This window comes from Hevea brasiliensis, chromosome 3 (assembly GCF_030052815.1).
Source record: "Hevea brasiliensis isolate MT/VB/25A 57/8 chromosome 3, ASM3005281v1, whole genome shotgun sequence".
Classification (NCBI taxonomy): Eukaryota; Viridiplantae; Streptophyta; class Magnoliopsida; order Malpighiales; family Euphorbiaceae; genus Hevea; species Hevea brasiliensis.
The window spans coordinates 4,009,602-4,035,974 of NC_079495.1; the positions used below are offsets into that span (position 1 = coordinate 4,009,602).

Genomic DNA, 26,373 nt, shown 5'->3' on the forward strand with positions numbered 1-26,373 from the left:
AAAGTTTCTGTTATATTTTAGTACTTAAATTTTAATATTTAAGTCGTTAATCATTTCTGTTAAAATAGTTAAATCACTAATTATCTTTCTTTAAATTATATCATTAAAATTTATCTAATATATATGAAATCTGTTCCATATTACTTTTATATCGTGTATAAGTCGAAGAGGTGAATGCGTAGACATCTTCAATTTTTACAATTTTCGAAATTAATTGGAGTTTTCTCAATTGTGGTGAAAATTTTCTCTTCCAGGAAATAGGTAAGAACTTTGAAGAAACAGAAAAATGCATATAAGCTATTGTAAATAAAGAAGTTAAGGTGGAAAGAAAATATATTCAGACAGCATCTAGTGTTGGTTCAGTAACTCTTATGCTTCGCTTACTTTCGCGTGTCTGTGAGTTTCACTTTACTGCCAAAAATAGAAAAACTGCATTTGTCATTCGTGATAATGTCAAGCCAATTGCCATCAGCTGCAGAGACAACAAATCTCGACATAAAAGGCTCGTGAATAAGAAGAAGAGAATGAGTAGAGCAAAAGCAAAACATACTGGAGATAAGTGAAGGAGAAGTTGTGATAGATTTGTAGTTCTTTCAAGAGATAGGAATTAATATAGAGCAGTGACTTCTTTCTAGTGAACTGAGGCCGCCGGCGCCGGAGAATGAAATAGCATGGAGGCCTCCGATTCTCATCGTGCTTGATACGACCGAAATCACAGAGATTGGAGGTCAAAATCTTCAGTCTATTATTTACCAAAACACCCCTTAACGCACTTCCTAATTCCTATTTTAATTTTTTTTTCTTTAATTAAATAAATGGACATAAAACGGGAAACCACTGCCGTTCAAGTTCAAGAAAATGTCGTTCAGGAAGAAACTTCCATTGCCCATCCTCAAGAAACTTGACCGCCACCCTTCGCCACCACCGCCACCACCGCTGCCTCCACTCCCTGACCCACCACCTACCCCTCTTACACCTCTCCCTACTGTTACTCTCAGACCTACATCTCATCACTCCCATCTCCTCCACTTCCTCCAAACCCACCTGGCCACCAATCCACTAACCCCTTTCCACCTCCTTCACTTCCTCAAATCGAAGCTCCGCCATCACCCTCTGTTCTCCCACTATGATTTTCTCATCTTCAATTGGGCCTCCACCATTGACTCTTTTCGCCATGATCACTCCACTTTTGAATGGATGGCAAGGACTCTTGCTATCACCAACCGTCTCTCGGAACTCTCCTCGCTTCTCTCTTTCATGGCATCCAATCCCTGCCCTTGTTCTGAAGGTATATTTTCTTGTCCAAGAATTGAACCCATTTTTCAGTTTGCTATTAATGGTTATTGTAAGGCAGGGAAATTGGATGATGCCTCGCTTGCTTTTGAGACCATGAGGAAATTGATTGATGGGAGGCCCATTGTAGCTGTTTATAATGTTTTGATTCATGGGTATGTTAAATGTGGGCAGCATGATAAGGTTACGGAGATATATAATAGGATGTTGAAGGATAGAGTTAAGCCTGATGTGTTTACTTTTAATATCTTGATTAGTAGCTATTGTAGGAATAAGAAGTTCGAGATGGCTTTAGAGTTGTTTAGGGAGATGAGAGAGAAGGGGTGTAGTCCTAATGTGGTTAGTTTTAATACATTGATTATGGGGTTCTTTAGGGAGAGGAAGTTTGATGAAGGGGTTAAGATGGCATATGAGATGATTGATTTGAGGTGTGGGTTTTCAAGTGTGACTTGTGAGATTTTGGTCGATGGTCTCTGTAGGGAAGAGAGAAGCTTGGAGGCTTGTGAATTGTTGATTGATTTTTCAAGAAAAGGAGCTTTGCCAAGTAATTTTGATTTCTATATACTTGTGGACAAGCTATGTGGCAAAAGAAACATAGGAGCAGCTTTGGAGTTGTTGAATGAGTTGTGGAGGAATGGAAATGTTCCAAGCGTAATTTCTTGTATCACATTAATAGAAGGTTTGAGGAAGTTGAGGAAAATAGAAGAAGCATTCAGATTGATGGAAAGAATGTTGAAGGAGAGTATTATTTCAGATATTGTGACCTTTAATTATCTCCTTCAAGATCTTTGCAATGTAGGAAGAACAGTTGATGCTGACAAATTGAGATTATTGGCTTCTAGCAAGGGTTTGGAACTAGATGATATGACATATTACACTTTGGTATATGGGTATACAAGAGAGGGAAAAAGGAAGGAAGGAGAAGTTTTGGTGGATGAGATGCTGGATAGAGAATTTATACCTGATCTTGCTACATATAATAGGTTAATGGATGGCCTTTCTAAATCTAGAAGCCCTCCTAAACACCATTTTTGACTGAGTTGAAAAGGTGAATGCATAGACATCTTCAATTTTTACATTTTGGTTTTGGCACCAACAGTTTAGTGGAATTAGCTGGGATTTCTCAATTATGGTGGAATTCCTCTTCCATGAAGTAAGTAAGAACTTTGACGAAACAGACAAATGCATATAGGCTGTTGTAAATCAAGGAGGAAAGGAAGAAGTTAAAAGTGGAAGCAGCAGGTATAAATATATTCATACAAACTGCATTTGTCATCCATGGTAATGCCAAGGTAATTGTCATCAGCTGCAGATGAATAAGGATGAGGAGCTGCTTAAATAAATGAATGATGCTGAAAATGAGCTTGCTGTTGTTTCACTTAAAGCTTTGATTGATAGGTGCATACAGTTTGATGAGTACTGTTTGTTCTTTCCTATAAGGAGAGGCAAGCTATAGCATAAGTTATGAAACCATGAGAGGCACTTCTAGTTTTGAAAGAAGTTAACTAAAGAGGGATGTATGGTGAAAAGTCAGGAAAGCAATTTATATCTCCATGTTAATTACCTTCTTCCCTTCCATTGAGACTCGGTGAAGGCTTTTTGCATACTCTGGCTGATGTTTGTTTGTGGGAGGGGCTTTTGTTCCAAAGGCTTTAGGAATTTTGGCTTGCGTGGAAGGAAATGAGATGCTTCCAAATAAGACGAAGATTTTATGTAGAGAAGGACTGCAGGATGTCCATGCAAGAAAGGAGAACTGAGAGGAAGAGAACAGCTGAGGTATGTGTTTCATTTATAGCTCTATTAGTGGGATTGGAATTACCCAAATCTTATAATTTTTATGCAACAGAGTCTGTATCATGGAACTTCAGCTCTGAATATAACATTGTCGTTCGACAATGTAATGAAATGAACTATGCTTAGGATTTAAGTTGTTAGCTATTAGAGAAAAGAATTTAGACATCCTGAAGTAATACCTAATTTGTAATTGATTCATGATAGATAAACATCAAGTATTCATATTGCAACTAAATAAAATTTTAAGTTTATCCATATATGATAGCTGAACCCAGTCTTCAGGGATTGACTTCTTACTAAATTTTGTAAGTTAAGTAGAGGGAAAAAAAAATCTGGGTTGATTTTAGTTTAGAAAATCATGTTAAATTTAAGTTTGTAAGTCGTAACTTATTCCTTGTTTTCGTGAGGAATATGCGCTCTGTAAATTGAATCCAACTCAAACTTTAACACTGCTGTAATACATAGACATAGAATTGCACAAGGATTTATAATTCGCCAGATAAAAGTACAGATTCCTCATCACTTGACACACAAAAAAATAAAAAATAAAATCTCAAATGAAGAGAATGTCGAGCACTAGCATCAAAATTGCCATCGGTTATATAAACACCTTGCCTTTGCTCGTTGGATTTGCAGCTCACTTCTCATGGGTATAATTTGGCCTGCGCATCGGTTCATGGTGCCAGCAACTCCATCGACCTTGGTCTCTTCTTGCTTGGCATTTTAATGGTCAAGCAGATTCTCTGCAGTTGTTTCCCTGGCATCGAGAAAATGGTCACCAACACAGCCCCATTCTATAATGCTTGGAACCATCATCATAGCCTTTGTGGTAATGGGTTTTGCATCGGTTGCCCACAAGGGGAAAGATAGAGAGATTGCAGGGTTATCCTACACAAAGCCTGCCTTCAAGACACTACAAGTGGCTGCAGAGATTCATGATGAGCAAAACTAGCTGGAATGACATTGTAGGTGGCTTGGAACACCTCAATTTTGTTCCAACTTACTCAGGACTTAAAATCATCTTAATGTTTCTGTAGATTAATTTGACTCCAATATAGGTAGTCCTTTAATGCCTTTTTTTTTTTTTAATTTTGCCCCTTTAACTCTTTCTATGCAACTTATTCAAGTTACTGAAGCTAATATTCAATATTTTTGTGAACGGATGAATGATAATGATCTGTTATGTTAGATTACTACAAAAATAATAATAATAATAATAATAATTCAAGATTGATGTTTGTTGTGAGGTTTTTAAGATTTAAAAAGAGGGTGTTGAATTCAAAATAACGTAATAAGTTATGTGATATCAAAAATATAGCCATTGAACTAGTATTATGTTATCAAGAATTTAGTTTTTCATAGTATAGGAAGTTAAAAGTTCAAATCCTTGGCCCATTCAAAAATTTCTAATGTGAAAAAGATTAGAATCATAATCATTAATGTACATATATGCAAAGTTCATTAACTCAAAAACTGTAAGAATATTGTGATGCTTAAAAATTAACATTACATTCTTAGCAGGTAAGAAGAATCTAATCACTGAAATATATATATATATATATATATATTGGTTGCTTATGCCTAATTTGTTAATGGAGTGGAGGTAGCAGTTTATATATTTTTAATTCAACTTTACTTGAGAAATGATGAAAAGTTGTCTCAAACCAGTAGCTGGAGCTCTGAAAGTTTGATATTGTATTATCAAGTCAGTCAAAGAAAGCTTTGGTAGGTAGGTAATTAAATTTCTACTAGAGTCAAACCCTTTAGGCAGACTGTTTAACACTTGTTCAAAGTTCCAACTTTGAAATAGGCCTACAAATTAAACTTATTATTATTGTTATTTCTGTTATAATTGGCTCTGATTTGAAATCAAATCTGAAAACCTCACGATCCTAATAAAACTCCAATACTATCGAGCTAAAGCTCATTGGTAATTAAACTTAATATTATTGGCATGGGGTCTGCATTTTCTTTTTTTAATACCGGCACCTTTGGCTGCACGGAAATACTAAAATGGAAAGAGGTGATACTTAGGCTTTGAGTGCTTAACTAGCAGGCTTCAGAATTTGATTACTCCTTGTATTATTATTATTACTTGACAGCAATGTTCAAAGCAGGAAACTTGTTTACCTTGTGGCTGTGGTATGGCGGCTATGGGGCCGGTTCTAACCAGTCAGCAGGGTTTTTATAGGTTTCAGTTCTAATTTTGATCTGGTTCGGTCTGACTTTGATCAAGTTCAACAGTTGAAATTTTTTCAAAATCCGATTTAGCCAGGATCAATCAATTCCAATCTGATCTTGATCAATTTCAATTTGGTTCCGAAATGAACCATGGCCGGATCTAGGCTATGCTGAATAAGAATGTGCAGAGCTTCTCTATTTCCATGACCTTCATCTACAAATTCATTTTCTGCAATGCTAGATACTACACCATATAAAACTCCTGTCAGTTGCCGTTAGAAAGTATCCATTAATTTGCACCTCGCACTGGTGACAAAAAGTAAGGAAAACAATAGATTTATATTAAGATTTATGCTTCATTTATTTTTGTGAAAAATATTTTCTACACTTTCCTGGCATTTAGGAGTTTGTAAAAATTGATGGATGGATTTCTTAATCAAAGGAAAAACCAAATCGTTTTAACTAAATTCTTTCAAGGGAATTCCCTAAAGTACAAAATGTCTTTTTTTTTTTTTTTTGAATGATAATTTCATAAAGAAAAAGGGAAATGTGTAAAGGAACAACATAAATCTATTGACTATTGGCAGCTATATGTAATTGATGCAATTAACCATTATTTATTTTATCTATTTATTTTTTTATATTTAATAATAAATAAAAAATAAAATTTTTATAGATTTAGAGTCCCCTTCATAATTTTACATAATTAATAATTTGTAATGCATTTAGAATGTTAGAAAATACTTACCAATTGATTTTCAGAAAATGATTAATTTTTAGAACAATGAAAGAATGAATGAAGAATACACCACGCATGCAAATACCCATTAGGCCCATTAGATTTGAAATGTGAATAATAAGTATAAATTTCTGTTTTGTCAATATTATGTTTAGAATGAAATAATTTAATTTTTTAATTTTTTTGAAAAAAATCATTTTAAAAAAAATTAATAATGATTTTATAAAAATTCATTTGAATTCTCATGTTGTAAATGATTTATCATAAAGAAAATTTAAAATTAGCTCTGATCAATGGCACATTTTTAATATACTTAGGCTCAATTGACATCAAACAAATACTTTCTGAACTAAATAAAAATTTAAGGCAGAGGATAGGATTGATAGTCTGGTAGAATGAAAAGACACATAGTTCAAAGTATTTCAGATGATTAAGCGATAAGGATGAAATTAAATAATAATCACAATACTAAGTAAAATTTTACATAATCATTCAATATACTTTCACTAGCCATTCCTGCATGTTCAGATGATTTTATTATCTTTTTTGGTATATATACTTTTTATGTGGCAACCCTATTAGCTTGTGCAGTCATGGATCTTTATTGGTAACAGGGTTAGCAGCTGTGCTGGTCAACGGCAGCCGCGAGGAGCAAACCCAATTCTTGAAGCGGGGATGTCATAAGCAATGCTATATGTCTGTTGTTGATGATTTCCAATAATTGCAATTTGGTTGCTACTCGCAAAGGCCAAACAAGTGACACCCTTATCAGCTTCTAACAAGATGTTTGGGGCTCCAAGAGAGAGGTCTGCGCCTCCTTGAAAAATCATTTGAATCCCAGGCGTAGCCGACAGGCTCTTGAGACTTCCCTTGAAGCATGTGTCCAGTATGGAATATCCAGGGGCTTGTGCGTATCTCTTGGACATGAGCTTTACGAAAGCCTCCTTAAGTGGAGCATAAATGGACATTGGCAGTCGCGTGATAACAGTTCCAGAGTCTATGATGGTGGGGACCTGGTAACCAGCAGGGGCCACTCCCAGAGGCCTACCACCGACGGTAATTGCTGCCAGCCTCAAAAAGTATAAGCTGGGATTCTGGGGGTTTCTGATCATTGGGGTGAACTTGTAGGGCGATGGAGAAATGTTTCCAATGGACAAGAAGCCCCCTCCAGAAGAGATAGAAGTGGCTGTGGGAAGGCAATAGGAGAAGGCATATCCGTACTTGGTAGACAACTGGCCTAACATTGATAGCTTGTCACGGGCTAGCCCTATAATACCTGCTGCTCTACCAAATAACCCCTCGTTGTCCTCCCCGCATCCGTAGGTGAACTGGGGCAAGGTCTGTGTTGGTGTTAAGGTCAGTAGATCTTGACTCAAGTAGCCCATTGAGTAAGATGCATCACCATAGCTGGCTGTGTACACGCATGCACCATTAGCGGCACAAACAGGGTCATTCAAAGTGGCGGCCTTCAGAGAAGAGCACTGAGGGGTGGCACATGATAGCCTCTTGTAGGTCTTAGATGCAGAGGGTTCAAACAGAGGATCTACCTGGCTATGACAGTATACAACACAAGGCTGACACTGAAGCCAGGAGAGGGAGCTACCTGTGTCGATGATCATGGCATAGTATTTGGGAGGGGAACCGAGGCCTAACTTCACATAGTAATTAGCAGAGCCGATAGACAAACCAGGACTCAATGGGACGCTGGCAGAATTTGGTTCCAGGAGATGTCCGGATTTGTGGTGTGGGACCGAGGCATTCCGTACACTTCCCTTCACTAGTCTGTGTCTAAGATACTTTACACGTTCTTCATCATGCGTGAGTACATCACTGAGAGATGTGGAAGAATTGGGAGAGAGAGAGGAGCCAGGTCCATGGACATGGTATAAGTTGAGCTGTATGCTAGACTGACTGGCTGATGACTTATATTCTGCAAAATTTTCATTTATTATACCAAGTCCATTTTTAAAGATGTGCAATATTTATACCAACAAATAATATTCACATAAACTTGGAAAGCTTATACAGAAAAGAGAAAATTACATGCCTTGAAGTTCTGCCAGAGATGTTGCAAGGAGATAGAAAGTAAGAAACCAGGCCAGCGCCATCTCAGGGATTTTTCTTGCTTTTGCTCTCCCTTAATTATATAAAAGAAAAAGCAGCAGCTCAGAGACACTGGAGAAGATAATAAAGGGTTTATAAATGATAATTAATTAGCTGGAAAATGTAAAAGCCATCGCATTCTGCCAACCAACGGAGTCATGGAATAAGTTGGGGAGATGGGAGGTGAGGTGCATTAATAACTATCATATACGTGATATCTCGGAGCTTTTCCATTAGAGATTGTTTCCAATGTTATTTGATTATTCCCTTTTTTTTTTTTATCAGACACCTGGAGTCCCAAGCAGACACTAACCTTGGACTTTTACACTATGTTTGGATAGGAGGAAAGAAAATAATAGAAGGAAAATAAAAGAATGTAATGATTAGGAAGAAAAATAACTTTTTAATTTTATGTTTAGATTATGAGGAAAAATTTTGTGAGGAAAATTATTTTTTTAAAGAAAAAAATCACAATACTATTCTTAGATGTTCAAAAAAAGCTTAAAAAATATAAAAATATTTTTGTAATTGCAAACATTTTCCTCCCACATTTCCTCCAATTGGGAGAAAAAATGAGAGTGGAATTCAACCATTATTTTTCTTTCAAAATTTTCTTTCCTCCTTATTTTCTTTTTTAACTAAATACAAATGAGTAAAAAATAAAATTATTTTCCTCTCAAAATTTCTTCCCTCCTTTATTATCCTTCAATCCAAACATAACCTTGGTTCTCACAAATGTCCCCATCTTGGGTTCTCACTTCACATGCTGAATCCTTCCATTTGTGATGTAAGAATCAGTAGACAATAATTTATCATTTGTGGGTACCAAACCACTCTCCAATACACAATCCATCCACCATTCTCACCATTCTCATCGCAATGAAGTGAAGAGATTGTTCTTGTGCTGCGAAGCCAAAAGCAGTGGGCCAAATGATTTGAAAGGAGGGGCGAGACTAGTTATGGAAATTGTGCATTAAACGGACCCAATGCATGAAATGAAGACAAATAGGATTCCATGATTTAGAGACAAAAAGATGCTCTGAGATTACGTTACCGACCAACTTGTTAGTAGTTTTTAGCCGTAAATTTTCCTGACATGCCAATTATTCCAAGGAAATTAACAATTAAATACAAGGCTATCATCTTTTATCTCCCTTTTCTAGAAGCAATAAGCACACAATAATTCATTAGAATAGCTTATTAAAGATAGAAAATGACAGCAACGAAATTGGTACGAATAGTAAAAAAATTATGTATTATTTAAGTAAATTTAAATATTTAAATATTTAATTTTTGTGAATAAAAAAAATTTTTAATAGAAGTATTTTATTGAATATTTAATTTTTATGAATGAAAAAATTTTTCAATAAAAGAATTTTATTTCTATAATAAATTTTTTTATGTGAAAATCTAATTTAATAAGTTAAGACTGTATAAAAAATCAAAGCCGCAGCAAAAATTTACTATCGTGATCAAGAAAAGGCAAGGGAGGGATTTTTTTTTAATTTCAATAAATCATATTACAAAATATAAATTTATTATATATATATATGAAAATAAATTATTTTTAATAAAAAAATAAATTATGAAAATTCAAAACGAAAAGAAGGTCTCTCGTTTTATCCTTAATCCTAATTGGTCCTTCTAAAACCAGAGTAGAGATTCTTCTGGAACCCTCTGGTAAAGTAAGAAAACCTGAACACAAAGCTGTGCTACAGCCACATTTAGGACTCCCAAATAAGAAGGAAGCCTCAACACGGAATTGAACAAGAATGACGTATGACTGATTTTCATGGTCATGTCCGGCAATGACAAATGTTAATATTATTCACATAATAAAATATAATTTTGTCCCCACCAGTGGGACCATAACCATTTTAGCTTTGGACCAAGTTGTTGAATTCTCATTGGGCATTAGCTTCTGTCAAGTAGATGGCAGAGAAATTAAGAGAGGAATAAATGCTTTATGAGTCAAAACGTTTTACCAACTTCCACTTGGTTTAATAAAATATTATTAAATAAATAATTTAATTTTAATAAAAAATATATAATTTATTTAATTCAAAATTTAATTTTAAATTTACTTAATTTCAATTTATTCTTTCTTCCAAATTAAAATATCCAAACATGATGAAATTTTACCTTTAATTTCAACTGCTGAAATGAAATTCAACATGAAAAATCCTCATTAAAATTACTCAATTATGAATATGATGTTCATTTTCAAAATATAAATTTAATAAAATAAAGATCACAGTTAAACGGGAATACCAGAATAGTTAATTCTTTTATTATAAATATAAATATTGATAATTAAAATTAAATTAAAGAATAAACAATGCGATTACTTTAATAATAATAATAATAATATCTTTATTATTGTGTATAAGCAACCCTTCTTTTCCGTTTCTGAAAATTTTTTAATTGAAATTATGGAATTCACGTGATAAGAAAGAGACAGCGATACAAAGAGAAGAAAATCAGAAGAGGTAAGGGAAGAGAGCATTATTCGAGGGCACATGATATTTTTAATTAAAATTATTTATGCAAAGAGGGTGTCCTCAGGACGCTACTCAAACCGGCATTCTGCGTGCAGGACGCCAGTTTAATTAGCGTCCCAACTGAGACGCTAATGTAGTATCCTGCATCGACCAGTTTAATCCTCCCGAGCACCAATCCAGACGTAAAAGAAAATCTATGCAGATACGCAAGGAGCGAATCTCCAGGTTAACACCAGGAGCGAATCTCCTACATATGCTCTTGAGATGTTCGGAAGTGCAAATGCAGGGACTGTTTCATTGCCTAGTGCTGTGTTTGCAAGTGGGATTAGTGCAGAAATTCTTGCTAAGGCCTTCAAAACTGATTTGGAGAACATATCCAAGCTAATTGCTGCTGATAACATCACAAAAGCAGCATAAAGTTGTTGGCTCTGATAATTGGAAAAAAAATAATAATGATGATAAGCATGATAAAGCCAAAAACAATATTATGATGTCAAATAAAATAGAAAATAACTTGTTTTTTGTTCTCTTATCCGTTTAGAAATAATTATTTCATGTTTAATGCAGTATTTCTTTTTGAGAATATGAGTGTTGCCAACTCTTATTTTTATAGATCTTGATCAAAAAAGGTTGGATAAAAAAAAAAAAAAAAACACAAAGAAGCTTGGATCATGGGCTGAAAGGATTCTCCTAGTCAACTCGAGTACGTGGGTCTTGTTACTCTTGTACAAGACTTTTTATTTTTGCCACAAGACATTGGAAATATTATGTGGCAGATTGATTGTAAGCCTTTGAAGGAACTCTACTTCATAGGGATCACATTAGTCAGAATTCTTCCTCACATACATGAGAGCTTCTGTTCCCAATCCATATTTCACTGATGAATATGAATTTGCGAACCCAGATATGGACTTTTTACTCTTAAGTTTGGAGACATCGCCATATCCACCACTGCAGTTCTTCTTGCAAGTGCAGCCTATGTTCAACAGAGATGGAATTATGAGAAGCTTAGCTAGTTTCTCACCATTGGACAGTGTAGGCTACTTCCTATGAGTTACAGAATGTTTCAGAGGTTTCCTTCAAAGTGATTTGAAGCAGAACTTGCTTCTGGTGGTTGAGATGTTTTTCCTGATACAGAACGTGACAATGAGTATAATAGATGGAGATTATAAGTCCCTGATAATCAAAACATAAGTTGTAACATATACCAATTGAAGAGGTGGGAGGATTTATTATTAATTAAAGGACTATTAAGGAAGGGAAGAGAAATGTTGAAAGTGAAACAGAACCATAATAACAATTTTAGCAGAGTGTCGGCCATCAAAATGGAAATGGCCAAAAAATGGGCTCCCACTTGAAAGTTCAGCTTTATAATATTCATTCATATAAATATAGATATTACCTACTCACCCACTTTTATCTGTCCAAGTTTTTTCATTAAAAAAAAAAGAAAAAAAAAGTATTAATTATTTTTTTCGATTTTAGTATCTCTCCTTTCTCTCTTAATTAAGTAAAATAAATGATAATTTAATTAAATTAAAAATATTTTATTATAATATGGGTGATTTAATTTTTTTCAACCACCGTATAAATACTTTAAAATAACAAATAGACGAAGATAGTATTAAATATATTGATAATTTATTATTAATAATAATATATTTAATTATGTCAAAATTAGTAATTAATTTATTATAAATAAACTATTAAATTAAATTTTAATATATAGTTTATAAAAATAATTTTATAACATAATCAAATGAAAGAAAATTGATATTTTTCATATTATGAAAATTTTTTCCTTAATTTTAATGGTTTGTAACTTTTTTTTTTAATAGGAATTAATGGTTTGTAACTTAAAAAGTTAATTAAATTTTCTCAAATTTAGATCCTTGTGACATTAAAAGAAATAAATAGATGAGAAACATGGTGGATATGAAATTTTGAGGTTTGAGAGGCGAAAATCATTTTCTACAGGTAGTGCAACAAATCATAGGAGGAGGAGGAGGAGGAGGGGGAGGAGGAAAGGTTACAGGCTTTCTTGGCCAAATGACAAAACTGCCTTGTAACACACAATTGACAGCCACACCAGCTGCCACAGGTATGTCTCCAAACAATTGTACACAAAGTCTACACCTTTTATATTCCTTGGATTATTTACAATTGTACACAAAGTCTACACCTAGCAAGGCTCAACAAGAAAATTCTGCCTCCCAAGATTTTAAAATCTCTATATCATTTGTCACAAAATAATTAAATTCAATTTTCACATAATTATATTATTTTTAAATATAATTTTATTTTTTTAAAAATAATTTTTTAAAATTAAAAAAATTAAATTCATTCTCTTTTTTATATTTTTTAAATATAAAAATTAATTTTTTAAAAAAATTAAATAAATTAAATTCTTATAAAATTCTAATTTTCAAATAAGAGATGAGATCGATATTCTTACAGATTTATCCACGGTGCTCCGTGGTGAGGAGGTTGGGAAACGAGATGTTGCTTGTGATGTTGAGGATATAATTCACACTTTCTTCCTCAACCTAACATGCCAAAGAAGTTATTGTATAATAGGTAGGGTGAGCATTAGTCAAATAGAAAAGCTGAAAAATCAAATAAATTAAAATTTTTAATAGATAAAATTAAATTAAATTGAATTAGAGATAAAATCAAATCACAAAACTAATTTGGCAGCTAGGCATCAACTTGCTGAGTAAGATGTTAGTAGCACAACTGCTCGATCAAGTGACACCGAGCATTTAGGGGGAGTGTGGTTTCTCTATTGTTGGTAACGGGGCTTGGGAAAGAAACTAGGGAACTCATTCATTTGCGACACTTGGGATTGAGAAATATCGCATTGCAGGTTCTTATAATATATGAACAAGTCTAAACATATGCCTCAAGTCTTTGATCCACAAGTTGATGGTTCTATAACAAATCTCAGAACATTATCAACTGCATCAATTGGGTTCCTAATTAAGGGATACTTCGTTCCACAAGTTGAGGCATTGGCCAGTGCTCTAGTCAAATTGAGCAGTGCAGTGATTTTGCAGTTGAAAGGTTTTGATCCTTCTTTCCCTGGATCCTATGCAATTAGCGTAACATTGACCTTTGAGAGTTCCATCCTAATCTCACTAAACTGCTTGTACAAATCCTAAACTTGCTTGGCCAGTTGAAAACCATTAAACAGCACAGCATCCTCTGGTGAAGAAAGAAAAATCATTACCCACAACACCCTTCAGGTAAATATTCAGTTCGTAGCAATAAAGCAACAACTAGTTAATTTATTCAGAAGACTACTGGGCATGAAATGAAGCAATTTTTCACTTTCAGAAGCAACTCACGAGAACCAACAAGCGTTGCATTCAAAGATGGGACACTTGCAAATCCAAATCTAATCCAAGTGGGACCGTACGTACTTGGATGAGACCAAAACTTCTTAATTCTTGCTAATGGCGGTCGGTCCTCGTGAATGTGAAGTGTGCATAAAGCAATTCTGATGAGGACAGATCTAGCACCCCACAGAAAACCAAAAACTGTCGGTAGGGAAAGTACAAAAGATCCTCATCTGGTAATATTTCTGATGAGGGTAGATTAAACAGTACCTAGAAGGTATTCAGCCGAAAAAACTGAGCACCATTCCTCCTATTGATTCATGCAAAACATCAAGACTTGATGTTAAGGCAAAAGGGCAGTTTTTGTTGATTTACAAAGCACCCAGCTAGTTGTTTGTTTAAGATAACACTTTCTTCCTGTATTCTAAACCATTCTTGGGCAAATCTAGAATTTCCTCTCTGCCTAACAATATAGCACTTATCCTTGTCTGACTTTGCATCTAAATTGATGTGATGAACTTAACATGCAATAGAGAATCGAGCAACTCCAACTGCCATTAAAGTTCCAACCAAGTTGCATAGATTGAGAAATAAACGTACCTAAGAGTAATGGGGAGTAATGGGTAGTAAAAGACTCTGGATTGGCCTTGGTTGGGGTTCTGAGAATTAAACCAAATAAACACTAATGAAATTCATAAAAAAGGAAAAAAAATGAAGAAAAAGATAACTTTTCACACACGCTGAGACAAGGAGAAATAATGATGCCATGAAGAGGAAAACAGAATCTTCAATTCTGCAGCCCATAGAGCAGAAAGGGTATAAGCTTTGTTTCCTGTTTTCCAAGGACAAGAAAGAAGCTCAAGAGTGGACTAGTGTTGTACATAATATATAGATAGTAAAATGCGCAGCAGAAAAGAAAGGGAGGGAGTTGTGGATAGAATTTGAGAAGCCATAGCAGCCTTTTGTTCCAGATGGTTAGTAGCTGTGCACCTTGTGCATGGCCGCTAGGCTAGGCACCCATCAAACACTGCATAAAAATAAAATTAACTAACATCTACTATATCAACTAATCTAATAAAATTAAAATCAATGAAATAATTAAGCGATGCATTGAATTCCTCAAGCCCTTGAGCATTGGATTTTGAAAGTTGTTTTCTCTGCTATTTCTCGTCCACCTAGTAACACTCCTTGGCAAAACGTAGACAGTCTCTATAGATAGGGTGCTGTATCAGAATGGAGAGCAACTCATTGTTAATAGTCTAGTAAACCCTTTCTTAAGCTTATTTTCAATTGCCGCCAAACCATATGCTATCAGATTACGACTTTAGGTACTCACAAATCAAACCATAAAAATACCACTACTACAAATGTTGGGTGGCTTAGAGGATTTCTCTACTCTCACCCCATATTACAACATTTTGGTACAAAGAAATTTGCAAATACTAAAACACTCAGAAGGAGATTCCCTAGGTTGTTAAAACAAATTCATGCATGTGAATCCTCTCATTACTTCATAAAAAAGCATTTCAGGCATCATCAGTGGGATTTTCTGTTGTATTTTGCATTCTAGTACTTGGTACTAGTAGATGTGAATTCAACTACATGAGAATTGATATTAATTAAAATACAATTAAAATATTTTCAATAACTAAAATTTTATTCTATTAATTAAAAGCACAAAGTTAAACTGCATACTCTCTGCTACTCACTAATATAACTAACATCAAATTTTATGAAATAATCAAGCATTGCATTGAAGTTTTTGGAAGATGTCGCAACTCGCAAATGAGTGAGTCATGCCAAGAAGAAATAGACATTTCTGTTGAATGTACTCCATCACAACTAATGCGTTCCCCAAGTTTAGGACTGTTGACCCCACAAGCTCAAAGGAGCATAGATTTTGATAATACCAAAACTCAACTAGAATCAAACTAACATTGCTTTTAAGTGTTGTGTATCTCAAAGAAAAAGGACAAAAAGATTTCATGATGGATTCGTGCCTATGAAGAAAGGATGACATTCTAAGGATAACACAAGACGAAGCAAAAAGAGATAAAAGAAGAAAAGGTTACCTTCCAAGGCTGCATTGAAAATCAGATTTGAAGGTACATCTAGTATAGAAGTTAGTTTTAATTTCTAAAATTGGTTGTGAAAAGAATTGAGGAGTAAAAGTCAATGATGCTTATTTTTAATCCCTCAAAAGATTTTCTTTTTAAATATCATTACTGGCCTAAAAAGTGTTTGACTATGATTTGGTGTAAAGTTTTATAGTTTTGAAAGTTATGCAGAAAAGTTTTCCTGGTATGCTAACTGGTTTGCTACTTATTTTAGTATGCTAACTGGTTTGCTATTTTCTCAAGTACGCTAACTGTTTCAACTCTGCACAACATCGCAGAAAACGACAAAATAACGGCTATTTTCTTGAAATTCGTATCTGTAACGTTCAAATGAGTTCTGCAACGGTAAAAAACGTTCCAAAGCTATAAATACACCTTCCTTTGGCCATTTTGCACTTAATGAAAGTCCCTCTACTGTTCAAAATCTTTAAAGCTTTCATTCAAAGTGCTCAAAGTGATTTATTGCTCATCATTGGCTTATTTTCTTGAAATTCGTATCTGTAACGTTCAAATGAGTTCTGCAACGGTAAAAAACGTTCCAAAGCTATAAATACACCTTCCTTTGGCCATTTTGCACTTAATGAAAGTCCCTCTACTGTTCAAAATCTTTAAAGCTTTCATTCAAAGTGCTCAAAGTGATTTATTGCTCATCATTGGCTTATTTACTCAACTCTTCTTTATAGATTCTGTTGTAATTGAGTGAGAGTGAGTTTTTAACACATTATTATCATTTGTGAGAGGTTATTCAAGCACCTATTGAAGCTTGGTTGTGATAAGTGTTTGGGATAACACTTGGTAGAAGTGTGAAGCTACTTGTAAAAGCTTTGTTGAGAAGATTTGTAAAGGGCTTTGTCTCTTGCCTTGAAAAGAGAAGAATAGTGGAGTGAAGACTCAAAGTGGGATCTTTGAGAGAGTGGATGTAGGCTAGTTAAAGCCGAACCACTATAAAAATTCCAGTGTTCATTTTCTCAACCCTTGCTCTTTACATTTTTGCAATTTAGCTTTATGATTGATATACTTTTGCTGATATGAAAATTGATATCATATGCTGTTGATCTTGCTGCTGACTGAGAAAATTAGTTTACTGCTAAAACTGCTGATATCTGATTTAATCTGCATATTGTTTGATTTGCTGTCAGTTGGAATATTTGGTATACTGCTCTGGTTGCTGTATTAAAAACGTATTCAGATTACTGATATATTTACTGAATGCTTATATAGTCTGTTATATCAGTATACTGATTGCATATAGCTTAACCTTGAGTCAACTTGTCAATAGAGCTATATTGTTCATTTTTCACATTAGTTAATTTAGTTGAACCTAGCTGCAATTTTCAAAGGTTTTGAGCAAGAACCGAAAATTGTTTTTAAAGTCCAATTCACCCCCCTCTTGGACATATTTTGGGACATCAATTTGGTATCAGAGCTTGTCTCTCTTGCTTGAGGATTAAACCCCTTAGAGTGATCCACACACATGGCTAGTTCATCTAGAAATTCTGCTGGTATACCTGCCCCCTTAGCTGAAGGTTATTCCATCACTAGACCACCACTTTTTAATGGCACAAATTACTCCTTTTGGAAAACTAGAATGAGAAACTTTATACAATCTGTTGACATTGATGCTTGGAGAATAGTTAAAGATGGTCCTTATATTCCTTATAAAACCAGTGAAGGAACTGTACAAATTCCTAAAGCTGAAGTTGAATTTGATGATAATGATTGGAAGAAAATTTCTACAAATGCCAAGGCTATTAATATTCTTCATTGTGCTCTTGATATTAATGAGTATAATCGTGTTTCAGGATGTCAAACTGCAAAAGAGATATGGGACAAACTAGAAGTCACATATGAAGGAACTGATGTGGTAAAAGAGTCAAAGGCAAACCTCCTCATCCGTGATTATGAATTATTTGAGATGAAACCTGGTGAAACTATTGCTGAGATGAGTACCAGATTTACAGACCTTGTAAATCTACTTAAAGCTCTTGGAAAGAGATTTGAAGAACAAGAACTTGTAAAGAAAATTCTGAGGTCTCTTCCAAAGACGTGGGAAGCAAAGACTACTGTTATTCAAGACACCAAGGATTTCAGAAAATACACCTATGATGAGCTGATTGGTTCTCTCATTGCACATGAGATGATTTATAAGAAAGATGAGAATGAAGGTGATCAAAAGAAAAAGAAAGGGATAGCTTTCATATCCGAAAAAGTAGATGAGAAAAAGAAAAATGTTGCTCTTAAAGCTGGTTCAAGTGATGATTCAAGTGCTTCAAGTGATGATGATGAAGATATGGCTATGATAGTCAAAAGATTCAAAAGAGCATTTAGAAAAGGTGGAAGCAAATACAAGAAGTTCACAAAGAAATATGCTCCAAAGACTCCAAATCATTCAAGTGAAATAGTTTGTTATGAGTGTAACAAACCAGGCCACATTAAGCCAAAATGTCCTACATTGAAGAAGAAAAACAAGTTCAGAAAGGACAAAAGCAAAAAGGCAATGGCAGCAACTTGGAGTGACAGTGATTCTTCATCAAATGATGAAACAAGTGACAAAGAGGCTGCAAACACTTGTATGATGGCAATTGAAGAAAAAGGTGAAAGCTCACACATCGAAGATAGTGAAAATGAGGTAAATCTTGAACTTTCTAATGTTGATGAATTAGAACTTGCATTTGTGAAGACATATGATAAGTATAGAACTTTTAAAAAGAAATGCAAAATTTTAGTTCATGAAAATTGTGCTTTAAGATCAGAAAATATTTCATTGAGTATGGTTTCAAAGGAAAATGAATTTTATAAATCTCAAATGAAATTATTTAAGGAAGTTAATGATGAGCTTCAAAGATCAAAAGAAGTATGTGAACAACTTCTTGAGAAAAACAGAATTCTTGAGGAAAAAGTTGAATCTTTGACAAGAGATTTATCTAAATTTACAAAAGGAAAAGAAACACTTGATATACTTCTTGGGAATCAAAGATTTACAAATGAAAAATCTGGAATTGGATATGATGGATTTATGAAGTATGGAAAATACAAACAATTTTTTGTTAAAGCTACATCCTTTTCTCAACCGAGTATTACATGCTTTTATTGCAATCACAATGGTCATATGATTAATGCTTGTCCTATTAGGAAAGGAACCTTTAAGGCAAAGAAAGTATGGGTGCCTAAAGGAACCCTACCTAATGTTACTAACATTCAAGGACCCAAAGTTGCTTGGGTACCTAAGAACAGTTAACTGATTTCAGGTCTGCCTAAGGAGTATGCTGGAAACAGAACATTGGTACATTGATAGTGGCTGCTCTAGGCACATGACAGGAAATAAAGGCAAGTTTTCCTCTCTTACTTTGAAAGAAGAAGGTTATGTGAAATTTGGTGATAAAAGCAAAGCTAAAATTGTTGGATGTGGAACTATTGGTAAAAACCCTTGTATTGAGAATGTTGCATTAGTTCAAGGATTAAAGTATAATCTTTTAAGTGTTAGTCAATTGTGTGATAATGGTTTTAAAGTGATTTTTACTTCTACACATTGTGAGATTCATGGAAATAATGTTATGTTTGCTGGTGCTAGAATAGATAATATTTACTTACTTGATTTAACAAGTCTTGAAGAAAATTGTGAAACATGTTTTATGACTTCAGATGATAGTGCATGGTTATGGCATAGAAAATTAGGACATGCTAGCATGAGTACACTTGCTAAACTTTCTAGAAAGAACCTTGTTAGAGGACTTCCAAAGCTAAGATTTGAAAAAGAATTTCAATGCAAAGCTTGTGCACTTGGTAAGCATACAAAATCATCTTTTAAATCAAAAAATGTTGTAACTACGTCTAGACCATTGGAATTGTTGCATCTTGATCTTTTTGGCCCAATCACACCTAGAAGTCTAGGAGGCAAGGCATATGCATTTGTAATTGTTGATGATTTTTCAAGATTCACATGGACTTTCTTTCTTGCTCATAAAGATGAAACCTTTGATATATTTGAAGCTTTTTGCAAAAGAACTCAAAATGAAAAAGGATATTGCATTACATCTTTGAGGAGTGATCATGGAAAAGAATTTGAAAATAATTTGTTTGAAAATTTCTGCTCTCAAAATGGTATTTATCATACATTTTCAGCTCCTAGAACTCCACAACAAAATGGAGTTGTTGAAAGGAAAAATAGATCTTTGCAAGAAATGGCAAGAACAATGCTGAATGAAAACAGTTTACCAAAATATTTCTGGGCAGAAGCTGTAAATACAGCATGCTACATTTTGAACAGAGTTTCCATTAGAGCTATTTTAAAGAAAACTCCTTATGAACTTTGGAAAGGAAGAAAACCCAATATTGCATATTTTCATGTCTTTGGTTGCAAATGTTACATTTTGAATAACAAAGACAGCAATCTCAAGAAATTTGATGCTAAATCCTGTGAATGAATATTTCTAGGCTACTCAACAAATAGCAAAGCATATAGGATTTTCAATAGAAAAACATTTAGGATTTTCAATAGAAAAACATTGACCATGGAAGAATCAATGCATATACTTTTTGATGATGCTAACACTTCCTTGCAAAGGAAAGATTCTTGTGATGATGAAATTGAGCAGATTCTAAATTCAAAGAATTCGAATAATGATGAGCTTGAATCAAAAGAACAAGTGGAGGATGATCAAAATGATAAAGAAGAAGAACTCCCTTGCTCCACAAATATTGAAATTCAAGATGACTCCCAACCAAATGTGGAAGAGCTACAAATTGAGGAACCTCAATATCAAGATATTCCACAAGAATGGAGATACCATAGAAATCATTCCAAAGATGACATTCTTGATAGTCCATCACAAAGAATGATGACAAGAGCTCAACTTAGAAGATACTTTGGTAATGTTGCTTTTGTTTCTCAATTTGAACCCAAAACATATGATGATGCTCAAAATGATGAAAATTGGCTTTTTGCTATGCAAGAGGAATTAAATCAGTTTGAAAGAAACAAAGTTTGGACACTTGTTCCTAAACCTAAAAAGCACACTGTTATTGGAACTAAATGGGTATTTAGGAATAAGATGGATGAAAAAGGACATGTAGTTAGAAATAAAGCTAGACTAGTAGCTCAAGGATACAACCAAGAGGAAGGTATTGATTTTGATGAAACTTTTGCCCCGGTTGCTAGAATTGAAGCTATTAGAATGTTGTGTGCATTTGCATGTTTTAAGAATTTCATGCTTTATCAAATGGATGTTAAAAGTGCATTTTTAAATGGATATATTGATGAAGAAGTTTATGTAGCTCAACCTCCTGGTTTTGAAGACCCTCACTTTCCAAATCATGTTTACAAGCTTACTAAAGCTCTCTATGGTTTAAAGCAAGCTCCTAGAGCATGGTATGAGAGACTTAGTAAATTCTTGCTTCAAAATGATTTTAAAAGAGGAAAAGTGGATACTACTCTTTTCATTAAGAAAATTGGAAAAGACATGCTTATTGTGCAAATTTATGTAGATATTATTTTTGGTGCTACTAACCATTCTCTTTGTAAGAAATTTTCCAACATGATGAAAAGTGAATTTGAAATGAGTATGATGGGTGAACTTACCTTCTTTCTTGGATTGCAAATTAAGCAAATGAAAGATGGAATTTTTATAAATCAGTCCAAGTACATAAAGGATATGCTAAAGAAGTTCAAAATGGAGGATATGAAAAGTGTTGGAACTCCCATGAGCTCAACAATTAAATTGGAGAAAGATGAAAAAGGTAAAGAGGTAGATAACAAATTTTATAGAGGTATGATTGGTTCTTTACTCTACTTGACAGCATCTAGACCAGATATTCATTTTAGTGTATGTTTATGTGCAAGATTTCAGTCATGTCCAAAAGAATCTCATTTTGTAGCAGTTAAGAGAATTTTTAAGTACCTCATTGGCACTCACAATATTGGCTTGTGGTATCCAAAATGTGAATCATTTGATCTTATTGGTTATAGTGATTCAGATTTTGCTGGTAGTAGATTGGACAGAAAAAGCACTTCTGGAACTTGTCAATTTTTAGGTCATGCATTAGTTTCATGGCACAGTAAAAAGCAAACTTCTGTTGCACTTTCTACTGCAGAAGCTGAATATATTGCAGCTGGAAGTTGTGTTGCACAGATTTTGTGGATGAAACAACAGCTTGAAGACTTTGAAATTAAATTTGATCACATTCCCATAAGATGTGACAATACTAGTGCTATAAACCTATCAAAAAATCCTGTTCAACACTCTAGAAGCAAGCATATTGAAATTAGACATCATTTTATTAGGGATCATGTTCAAAATGGTGATATTCAAATCGAATTTGTCCCTTCTGAAAAACAGCTTGCTGACATTTTCACAAAGCCACTTAGTGAGGAAATTTTTTGCAAAATAAGAAGAGAACTTGGTATGATTGATGCTTTTGATTAAGTTTTGATGTATTCTCATGTTTCCATATGAAAATGAAGTGATATATGTTGATTTGCAGTGTTGAAAATGCATTCTGATATTTTTGGTGCAATTTGAAAAATTCTGGGTTATATCAGATATGAACAGTAATCTGCAGAATTTGCTCTCAGTGGCATACTAATCCGTTTGCTAATTTTCTTGTTTGCTAAACGCTTTACCACTGCTCCTACTTTTTCGTTGGCAAACTGGAAGTCAGGTCTGATTGCTCTAAAACTCTAAAACTATTTTTTTCGAGCGCCTATTCTGCATGTTTAAAGCCCATATTACTTAAATACCCCTCTACTTAAAGTATTGCATCATTATGTATTTAAGGGCAAAATGGACTTTTTAACACTTTGATTTGCGCGGGATTCAATTTTTTCTTCTGAACCATCAGTCTTCTCGCCGTCTCTCCTCTGCTACACGCTACCTATTCCCTGCAAAAACCTACAGTTGTGTCTTTTCAGTTTTAAAATTCAAAACTCCTCTTTCCGTCGTTTCGTATCTCAGAACCCGAACGGCTGCATTTCTCTCTCCACTTGCAAACCCATTTCAGTCGCACCATTCCAAGCCATCGTCTCCCTTCATCGTTCTCAAATACTTCCGAAACCCTTTGGCAGTGAATCGATTAAATCGATTATTTACAGAAAAGAAAATCCCCGAAATTTTTCGTTTCCTTTATTTCACTGAATCTGCTGAAAGGAATCATTTGCTGTTGGTTATTTTTCTTTGTCGATTCGCACACTCTGTTTCAATATATTTCAGGTATAAAGTCTAAACCTTTAATGGAATCGTGTTTCATATTCTTCTATGCCTGTTTGTTCTGCTTTCGTAATATGCTGATAATTTTTTCTGCTTGATTTGCTCTCGCCTGTTTGTTCTGTTTTAGCGCTCTGTTGTTAATTTTTTTTTGGGCATTAACACTTCGTGAAATGTGGTATATAATAATAAATCGACTGCCATGGATTCGTAAGAACTCGAATATTTTTTCTTGCTGTCTGTTCTAATTTTTTTTTGTCATTGCGCTCTGTTGTGAAAAATGGATGTTGATATGCTTAAATTGATTATATATATAAATATATATATATATTGGCTGCTCACATCACTGAATTTATAATCTCAGTTCTCTCTGTCATTTCGGCCTAATTTGTTTCTGAGATTGGTTATGGCACGAGACAAAGGAAAAGGGAAAGCCAAAATCACCACATATTCATCATCGGACTCAACTGACGCAAGTATCCCTGCGTCACCTCCTCCACAAAAAGATGCTCCTCTGGTAATTGGTAAACCAAAAGAAACAACCAAGAAAAGAACAAGCGAGCCAGTCCAAGAAAAGGGAACCAAAAAGAAAAAGATTTCAAAAGCTCCAGTTGTGCATATGGAGAGGGCTATTCATGAGCCAAGGTATATTCACTGGCCTGCTTTTGTTGAAGTTTCCGTTCCTTTGCAATCTTTGTTTGAGTATCAAAAATGGGATAAACTGTGTTCTGACACTGAAGGAGTGTATGTGGATTTAGTGCAAGAATTCTATAAAAATTTGAGGGTTGATGATTCTGACAAAGATGAGTGTTTTAAGGTGAAAATGAAAGGGACAATTTATGAAGTGACAGTAGCTAGATTAGCTAAAGCCCTAGGAATTCCAAACAGTGGAAACAAAATCTGCTCCCACAAAGATGTTTTTGCTGTTGGTGGATTTAACAAAAGAGATTTTGAGGGTGAAGTGTTTAAAGGAGAAGTGAAGGATAAAACTAGCATTACCCATGCTCATCAACACATTAAAATTCTTCATAGTTTTATCATTTATGTGTTGAATCCTAGAACCGGCAGTCCCAACTATTTGAGTACCCTTGACCTCTGCATAATTTGGCATATAGTGAACCAAATTGAATTTAATCTTGCCTATTTTATGCTGAAACAAATCATGAAATGGAAGCCACCTTACAAGCTACCCTATGCTCATCTTCTTAATGGTCTGTTTAGAGACTTTGGGATACCTTTGGAAACTGAGAAACTTAGGACCAATATGATCCCAATCACTAGTTTGCAAAAAGATGATGATGGTAGAAAACTTAGGTTTGAACAAGGTGCTAGTTCCAAAGATAGTGCAAGTGGTACTTTCAATGTTGAAGGTATTTTGGAGGAAGTAAACAATTTGAGAGAATTTGTTGAAATGGAACTTGGAGAGCTACAAAAATTTAGAAGTTTTCAAACTGTTCTTATGAATGCTCTTGACTCTAAAGTTGATGGATCTTTGATGTTGATGTACAAGATTGTGGAAGAATTGTTTAAAATCAAAGTTCATTTGGGTATTTCAACCACTGAGGCTGGAGAAACCAGTAAGGCTGCTACTGGTTCTGTTCCTCTAGCCGAGAAAGAAAAAGAAAAGGAGGAAGAGAAAGAAACAGAGGAAGAAGAAGAAATAGAAGAGGAAGAGGAAGAAGAAAAGGAAGAAGAGGAAGAAGCTGAAGCAGAAAAAGATGAAGATGAATCTGATGATAAGAATGGTAATGGAGGCAGCAAAGAAGGTAGTGGGAAAGATATGAGTGACTCAGAGTCTGAGGCAGAACCCGAGACACCTGCTCCTGCTGCTCCTGCAAAAGGAAAGGGCAAAACAGCTCAACAAGAACAAAGACGCAAACAGAAAGAGGAAACTGGTAAACCCTCTGGCAAAAAGACTAAAACTGGCAAAAAGTCTGCAGCTGAGTCTGGTACTACTGAGTTAGCAGCTGGGCCTATTGTTCCTTTGACACCCGGAACTGAATTGGCTGCTGCAATTCTTCAAACTTTGAGTGACAAACCTGTCAAGCCCAAAAAGCTGAAAATGGGTGCTCCAAAACCAATCAGGAGAAGTTCCAGGCTGAAAGGATAAACTGAACTTTGATTGAATTTTGTCTAACAGTCTGTCTATTAGTTTGCTACTTAGTCTGCTACTTTTGGTTTTTCTGCACTTTTAATTAGTTTGCTATATCAGTGACTGTTTTAACTGTTTATTCACTGCACTTAGACTGAATTTTGACATGCTTTCTCCCATATTCTTTTGATGCTGACAAAAAGGGGGAGAAAAGTAATGAATGGTAATCTTGATACTTGATATAGTTTGTGATTACTTGTGCATGATATAGTTTGTGAATAGTATATTGTTGATATAACTTTATGGTGTGCATATTGTTGATATCACTTGTGAATGATATATACAGTTTGTGATTAGTGTGTATATTGTGCATATTTAGTTAGTATCTTTAGTCACACTTGACTCTTTAGAAAAATGCTTATGAATATTTTATTGAAATTATTAAGGGGGAGTTATTTGTGATTAATTGTTGATATAAGCACATACATAGGGGGAGTTATTCTCACATACACATTCATACACATACTCACACTTATTGACATTTACATGGTGATTCAATTGAGTTTTGTCATCATCAAAAAGGGGGAGATTGTTGACCCCACAAGCTCAAAGGAGCATAGATTTTGATGATACAAGAACTCAACTAGAATCAAACTAACATTGCTTTTAAGTGTTGTGTATCTCAAAGAAAAATGACAAAAGGATTTCATGATGGATTCGTGCCTATGAAGAAAGGATGACATTCTAAGGATAACACAAGACGAAGCAAAAAGAGATAAAAGAAGAAAAGGTTACCTTCCAAGGCTGCATTGAAAATCAGATTTGAAGGTACATCTAGTATAGAAGTTAGTTTTAATTTCTAAAATTGGTTGTGAAAAGAATTGAGGAGTAAAAGTCAATGATGCTTATTTTTAATCCCTCAAAAGATTTTCTTGTTAAATATCTTTACTGGCCTAAAAAGTGTTTGACTATGATTTGGTGTAAAGTTTTATAGTTTTGAAAGTTATGCAGAAAAG

At 34.3% G+C, this 26,373-nt stretch overlaps 2 protein-coding genes across 2 annotated transcripts; one reads left to right on the forward strand and one right to left on the reverse strand.

Moving 5' to 3' along the window:
- Window positions 1–373: 373 nt before the first annotated feature.
- LOC110660582 (pentatricopeptide repeat-containing protein At2g36240) lies at window positions 374–4,260 on the forward strand. The gene is made up of 2 exons (XM_021818924.2): window positions 374–3,069; window positions 3,724–4,260. Exon 1 carries the CDS (start codon window positions 859–861, stop codon window positions 2,326–2,328), a length of 1,470 nt encoding a protein of 489 aa, XP_021674616.2. The 5' UTR covers window positions 374–858; the 3' UTR covers window positions 2,329–3,069; window positions 3,724–4,260.
- A 2,191-nt stretch (window positions 4,261–6,451) lies between these two features.
- On the reverse strand, window positions 6,452–8,396 carry LOC110660581 (aspartyl protease family protein At5g10770). Its single transcript, XM_021818923.2, has 2 exons — window positions 8,055–8,396; window positions 6,452–7,937 (listed from the first exon to the last, which is right to left on the reverse strand). The coding sequence occupies exons 1-2, from the start codon at window positions 8,113–8,115 to the stop codon at window positions 6,640–6,642; spliced, it is 1,359 nt and encodes a 452-aa protein (XP_021674615.2). The 5' UTR covers window positions 8,116–8,396; the 3' UTR covers window positions 6,452–6,639.
- Between the last annotated feature and the right edge of the window lie 17,977 nt (window positions 8,397–26,373).

Excerpts from the sequence above, each read along its gene's own strand:
- LOC110660581 (XM_021818923.2), bottom strand. The coding sequence starts at position 8,115 with ATGGCGCTGGCCTGGTTTCTTACTTTCTATCTCCTTGCAACATCTCTG. Across the intron at positions 7,938-8,054 it reads ATCTCTGGCAGAACTTCAAG|AATATAAGTCATCAGCCAGT; the intron begins GCATGTAATTTT and ends AAAATTTTGCAG.
- LOC110660582 (XM_021818924.2), top strand. The coding sequence starts at position 859 with ATGTCGTTCAGGAAGAAACTTCCATTGCCCATCCTCAAGAAACTTGAC.